At 45.0% G+C, this 7,236-nt stretch overlaps 1 protein-coding gene across 1 annotated transcript in view; it reads right to left on the reverse strand.

The window, feature by feature from the left end:
• Positions 1–4,698: 4,698 nt before the first annotated feature.
• Positions 4,699–7,236, reverse strand: part of LOC104159819 (zinc finger protein GLIS1-like) — a gene marked incomplete at its 5' end in the record, with an annotated part of 11,849 nt that continues 9,311 nt past the window's right edge. The window contains one exon of the mRNA XM_009697826.1: positions 4,699–5,045. Within this exon, the coding sequence (XP_009696128.1) occupies positions 4,909–5,045 (137 nt within the window). The remainder of the gene's footprint in view (positions 5,046–7,236) is intronic.

Below are 7,236 nucleotides of genomic sequence, written 5' to 3' on the forward strand. Positions count from 1 at the left end.
TATAGCACTGAAAGGATGATTATTTCTATAACTTGTGAAGTACTGCAGCTAGTAAACAGGAACAGAACAAGCATTTTGGTTTTCTATACAATGAAAAGCTTGAGCTTGATTATATTAAAAATGTAGAGGTCCTGCTGCATGTTTGGCTTGCATCCCAGCTGGTGGAAAGCGCAAAGAAGGGCTTTAGCTGCTTCAGTGTCAACTTGAAGTTCATTTTCTGTCTCCCAGCTTGATCAGCCGCTGAAGGTCATCTTATTTCAGTCATTCCTAAAGCATCCTGCATACACACAGAGTACATACACAGGGGTAAATGGGGTTTTCATTCACTGGGGAAATGATTTGTAGCTATTTATAAAGTAGTGTTGTAATTTATTATTTGAATTCTGTTGCCTAGATTGACAAAGTATCTGACAGTCAACTGGAACCAGCAGTTCCATTTTAATTCCACAGGGTAATAATTTTCTACTATTATAAAGCCTTACTCCAGTTATTATACGTATTAGTTGGTGGGGTTTTTACAGCACCACAACGAGAAACTTGCCAAGCAATAAATTCCATTGAAAGGTTTCTTTGTGTCTTTAGGAAAAGCTTACATGAGATACTTCCCTCCTTACATGTAATAAAAAGGAAATAATGAAGTACACAAGCACACAAGTAACCATTAACTTGTGCTATTGTGTATTTTAATGGTTTTATTATGGATAACTTTCCAAACTGTACAGACTCAAACGTGTGCCTTTGCATTTCTCTGAATCTATCCTTTTAAATTTACAGAAAACCTGATTCACACAGATTGTGGAATTAAATCATCACTCCAGCTGCTATGCTTCAAGTTTCCCAGACCTTTGTGAATCATTGTGTGGTTTGAACAGCCTGGTTGTTGTGACATAAATATTTTTGTAATTGATCAAATATGTTTAGGTTTGGTTGGTTTGTATTTGTAACTTTAAAAATGTCATTTTTAGAAGGATTTCTTTAATTTTTAGGAAATTAGATTAATCATGTTTTTAAGGCACGATTTCCTTTTAATGTCTCCAACTAATTGAAGCGCAGGAATTATTTTGATTTTTGTCTCAGCTATTAGAGCTTTGTTGGGCTTTGGATATGTTTTTTTCTAAGTCCTCCTTCAAAAAGCTCTAGAGTTTTTTTCTTGGCAGTTGTTAAGCTACCTGTCTCCTTGTTTAATATTCTAGGAATGAGTTCAGGCCACTTATGTCTGAGACTGAAAAAAAAAAACCCCAAAACTCTGATGCATCAGAGTAGGTAAGCAACAGTACAGACAGCCCAATGTGGCAGTGATCAGAAGCAAAGCCACGTGCGTAGGCTTAAAGCACAATCTGGAGCCTTTATGCATTTTAATTCCAGGAGAGGAATGATGAGTCAGTGCTGCCAGGGACTGCTTGGGCCGGGCAAGGCAGCCACAATTAACGGGTTTGCAGCTGGGACTGGGCGTCCTTGAGAGCTAGAGATCTTGAGGAACTGGTTATAAAAGAGGGGATCGTATAACCCCATGCACCTTGTTCTGTAGTGACTAACTGTAAAACTTCCTGAATGTCTAAGTTTCATTCGAATTTCTTGAGGATAGAAAGCTAAATTGGATACATAGGGACCTTCATGTACACTAACAAGGTGCAACCAGGCCCTGGAGAAGCAAGTAAAATGCATGGATATTGGCTTTGTGGTTAGCCCAGATGAGTCTCAGAGCGGTGCTGAACATGCTGCTGTGACGGCATGGCATCCAGGGTTTTTCCCGTGTTTGCAGAGGCTGCCATGGCTGAGGAGAGGCACAGTGGCACCAAGGTGCTCGATGCTCACACAGGAGCAGACCCCTGGGCTGCCGGATCCTGGGACTGGGGCACCAGGTGCCATGTTGGACCTGAGCTGTGTCCCATCTTTCTGGGCAGGTTGGTACAAGCCTTTCACTGTGACTGAGCGCTGGTTGTCCTCCTTCAGTGTCATTTTGTTGTTGCTTTTCTCTCTTTTCTCAGCTGCCACTCCAGCACTTTCCTTTGCAGGAGTTTCCCCTGCTGCCCTGTCTGCGTTTCAGTCCTGCTCCGCCTCTGTGCAAAGTGCCCAAGAGAGGCAGGGAGCCATCAGCCACAGGCTGTTGACTGGCCTCTGGGGATAACACCCTTGCAGAGGGGCAGGTCCCCCAGGAGCGCTGTCCGCAAGCGTGGGACACCCTCACCGTACCCTTCTGATTCTGTTCAGGATGTTTGCCAAAGCTAGAAACTGTCAAAACTTACAGCTGGCATTGCCTGGTAGGGCTGCAAAGGACACATAAATCCACTGAGCCGCTGGGGCACTGGAGACCTCTGAGTTTATGCTGCTACTGTGTTTTCCCCGGTACTTTGACTGCTGGGTTCACACGTTGCCACCAAATTGTGCTTTAAAATATATATATTCATTGTGGTTGTATAACTTTGTGACCGTAAGGGGAACCACAGTCCTGTGGACCCAGTAATGCCACTTCTGCAAGTGCTGCCAAAGAATCGCCCCATTCAGCTTGGGGGCTGCTCTGTGGATTCTGATTACGCAGCTGCAAAATGTGGTATTTTCTTAACGTGCCACCAAATTTAGCATTTGTTTTCCTGTGGAACTTGCTATTTTGCTGAAGCCAGGTGCTTGACATTTTTCTGTCAATCCTTTGGGGGCAGGGGAGGGGCAAGAAATCTTCCAGCAGCTGCTTCTTGTTTTAGGCTGTTCTCTGGGGAGCTGATTGGATTACAGGCCTAAAAACTGAAGAGCTGGGGCTTGGCACTGGCATACCTGGCATGAAGGAAGGTCCTTGACAGCACTTGGTAATGGGGAGAAGAGAGGAAAAAAGAAAAGGAAAAAAAAAAAAGTACTGTCCTCTGTTACGGACTGGTTTCAACACAGTGTGAGCTTTTCAGTGGTGCCCCATGGTAGCTTGGGTACGTTTGAGCTGTAAATGAAGGGGTATTTGCCAGACATTGATTGGTGGTCAATTTGGGCATCCTTTAGTGAATGGTGCTTGTGAAGATTTGCCTGGTGATGAACAACTTCTCAGGCATCAGTAGCATTCCAGGTGTGCACCCCTGGCTTGGGCACAGGCCAGCCTGCTTGGGCTGCCCCTGCCTGGCATGGCACCTCTGCTGCTGCAGACGTGGTGGTGGGGGAACGTCTTGGCATTGGTGTGGGCATGGTGTCCTTTTGCAGACTTCACTCTGGGATCTGCTGCAAAAATGTCCTTCAGCCTTTTCACAAGAGCTCTGGCCTGTGGCCAAGCCCAAGCCCTCTGGCATTGGGTGCAGGAGGCACAGCCAGTCACAGCTGGACACTGCCAAGGGCAGTTAGGACCTTTATTGTCATTTGTTTCGATTTATAGTACAAAAGCAAAGTTGATGCTAAGTATCTTCCCAGGGAGGTGGCACATCTTCATTTAACTGCCAGCCTCTCTTTTTCCTTTGTGAGGCTGCACCCACACCTGCAAGCCAGCAGGTTCCACATGCAGCAGCATTTCTTGAGGTTGGGGGTTGTGTATTAGACAGAACAAAGCCTTTTGGATAACCATGCATTGCTCCTAGGGTGCCTTATTAAGACCAACTAGCAATGGTTTGCAAATGAGAACAATATTTATATATATTTTTAGTTAGTTTTCCTTACTGTTGTCCCAGGCCATGGGACATTTTCAGGATCTCCCGTCTAACACGCTGGCATTGGCACACATTGGGAGTGCCCGTCCCCTTGCAGGATGCCTGGCTCTCCCAGGAATCACGATCAGGCTGGGAAATGCAGCCCAGTGGGGCCAAGGCCACAGTGGCAGGGAACCAAGCTGCTGCAGGTGACCTCTGTTCCTCTGGAAGCCACTGATGACAAGTGCTTTGGATGGAGGAAAGCACTCCGAAGGTGTCCTGCTCTTCTCTACTGCCTGTGCCTGAAATGGAGTTCAGAGTGGCTGCTGGGTCTTGTGAATGGAGAAATCAGGTGACCGACCCCACGCTCAGTGTTTCTGCGGTGTGAATGTGCCATTGATCTCACGGGGGATGAGGCTGTACACTTAGTTGTGGAGGCAAAAAGCCAACCACAGCTGCATTTAATTTTCCCCTACACTGCTGGGACAGCTGCATGTGCTGATGTACCCACCATGGCAGGGGCAGCAGGAAGGCTGGGAGATGGTGCTGGGCCGGCGGGCAGGCAGCACCAGGAAGCCAGCCCATGGTGCTGCCTCGTGCTGGAAGGCTTCTGGTCCTTTCACTGCAAGTCTGCAGGCCCCTTGGTTTTCTTCACGTACACTCGGGCTGCTTCATTTTCACACAGTTACTGAAATGTCACTGCTTTGTTGAAATCACTCGAGTATTTTAAGAATGTAATAACGAGGGTTTATCAGGCAGACCAATGATGTTAAGAAATGACAGTACACTTGTTTCCAGTTTTTAATGCTTTCTTGTAAAACTGAAAATATAAAACCAGCTGAGCAAATGAAGATCTTTATATACATGAGGTCTGTGATTAAAAAAATCCTTTTAGTTAAAAAAAAAAACAAAGAAAAAAAAAAGAAGAATTGACCAATGAGTTAAATGAAAACTGATTAAAGGGAACAACATTCTCAAACTGAAACATACTTTTCAGGAAAAAAGAACCCTCTTCTTTACAAGTTTATTATATAACTTACATTTACACTTTACTGAGAGAACTTACAAAACAAGCTGCTTGAAATGCTCCTCATTCCCTTAAAGCATGAATTTCAAAGTGCCACAGCAAAGGAACAGGTTCCAATATTATCTTATACAGACTATTCATGTATAAAATGGTTTGGTAAATGTGAGGTGTTTATTTAAATGAGCACATATAGGGATACAGGCTAAATAAAAGTACTTGAACAACACCTTTGTTATTACATACACAGTTATAGGTATAATAAAGGAAACAAGGTCAGCACTGCTCTTAGGTGTCTGTATAGATGGAAGGAATGTGATTCAAGCAGTGATCAAAGGCGCCGTTTTGGAAGAATCCATTTTCATCAGTTCCACTGGAGACCATGTCTTCAGATACACACTGTGCTTCAGAGATTGCATCATAGCCTGAAAGCATGACAAGTTGTATGGACATGATTTAGTACCACAGTACATATAAGGAAGGAAGCATAGTTTGAGGCCTGGGATTATACAGTACAGCACAGTGTTAATGAAAAGACAATAGGGTTTACCATCAAAGCCTTACCCAGGAGATATACAAGCGAATCTCCATGGGCATTTGTGTCATAGTAGATGAAGCTCCCATTCATTCTGCGGAAAGCTACGCATTTGCAAGTGCAATGCAAGTATCAAGAGTATGACTCCCTTGGGACTTTACAGTCATTATCTGAGTAGGATGTCAAAACAATGAGTGGGCAAGGATCCTAGTAAGTATGCAGTCCCAGTAAGTGATGCAGTCCTGTTGTTTTGTGTGGTTTTCCTTTTAATGGCACTTAGGAAAAATGTTCCATGTATCTCCCAGTTGCTCTTAAGATTCAGAAAAAATCTGCACCTACATTTACTGGATCCCCACATACTGCAGAAGGGAGGACTGCGGAAGCATGTCTGGGTCAGGTCAGGTTCACAGGCCATGTGGAAGGAGCTGTGCATCACGTTATCCTCGGCCCACCAAAGCCAGCTGGCTCCCCACGTCCCCGAGCTGGCTGGTGCTTGCCAGGCTCCCAGAAAGCCACTATAGTGGGGAAGAATGTCTCTGTCCTTCTCCTTTGATAATGCAAAACTTCACAGCTGTTAGAAGCCTCCCTGAGCTGTGCATCCCTGTGGAAAGGAACAGGTTTGCCTGGTGCTATGGCAGCTGGAGTGCCAGGGTATCCAAAACAAAAGGTTTATTGCCTAGCCCAAAGGACCTGAAAATTTCCTATTATGCCCCACTATAATCTGCTTTTGCAACTGACCAGTGAAGGCTCACATGCACATACTCATTTTACTGCAGTCCAGCTCTTTCCTCCCTTCACCCCTGCTGTGTTCACCCCCTTCCCCTTTCTGCATCTGGCTCTGTGCCCGCACTTCTCCTCGCACCAACCAGACCCTCCTGTCTGCCCCATGGCCCTGCTCTCTGCCTGGGGGCTGGCAACCGCTGAAGCCTTCTCCTTCAAGAGGTTTTTTTAAACCACCCCACTACTGCCTCCCCAAACTACTGCATGAAACATTGACTCCTCATATTCAGCCTGTAACATATGTATTCTGTTTTACCCTGTACCACCTGATTCGGGTTGGGTCTTTAGAAAAGTGTCTGCGTGAGCTTCAGCACAAGGTTCTGACCCCTGCACCAAGCCCCCCTATCACAATTTTAATCATCATCAGCAGCATTAAGTCAGCTGAAGCAACACATGGAACAAGATTCTTCTAGTTTTCGAAGACGCCTGTGAACTAAGTGCCTGATGTAGAAAATAAATCTCTTACAAACCACATTTGTGGGAACTGCAAATCAATGTGTGGATAGCTGATCCTCGCGGTTAAAGCACTGGGACCTGGCTCCGTTCTCTGCTTGACGGAGGAGCTCTGTGGAGCCATTGGGAAGTGACTGTTTTCCTGTGCCTCAGTTCCCTATGTGGAAAATGAGGCTTGCTCTCCTCTTTAGCCTTTCTCTCATCTCTTCCACCTGCCTAACTCTGCCGGCGAGTATGTCTAGATATGGCTGAATCAAATGCTGCACTGGGCTTAACTGAGGCCTCCAGGCTGTGTGTCACCGCACCACCAGCAGTAATGACAGATCCTGAAGTCTTACACATCCAGTCCTGATTTCAGAAAGAACCGTCGGCTCAGTCCTTAGAACTTAATTATAGGTATTTTACTATTAGGTATGTTTTTATTATTTGAGACCAAATTCTCTACTTATTTACATTTCTGCATTTTCCTATGACGTCTTAATTTACTGTTAGTTTACAGGTCAAATTCTGCTGTCTGGAGAAATCTGGCATGCAGCGTGTGTCCCAAGTCTCTGGAAGACGAACTTGGCCCGTTTATGTGCCCTGTGCTGTGTCAGTCCAAGTGGAGTGACCAGTATTTTGATAAGTTTTGTGAGTGTTTATGTTATGCTAATTTCTATTTGATGAGCCTGTATACAGGGTGGATACACAACCACAGATGGACAAAACCCAAGATAAGCATACACACCAGAAATCATTATTAGATTCCAGATAGAGTAAACTATCCAAAGTCCTGAACAGAAAATAAAAATTTATTGACTGTTAATGTGATTCATGGAACAGCTGTTTGCCAGTCACATTTGGCATTC

This window comes from Cariama cristata, unplaced genomic scaffold, assembly GCF_000690535.1.
Source record: "Cariama cristata isolate BGI_N322 unplaced genomic scaffold, ASM69053v1 scaffold14863, whole genome shotgun sequence".
Lineage (NCBI taxonomy): Eukaryota > Metazoa > Chordata > Aves > Cariamiformes > Cariamidae > Cariama > Cariama cristata.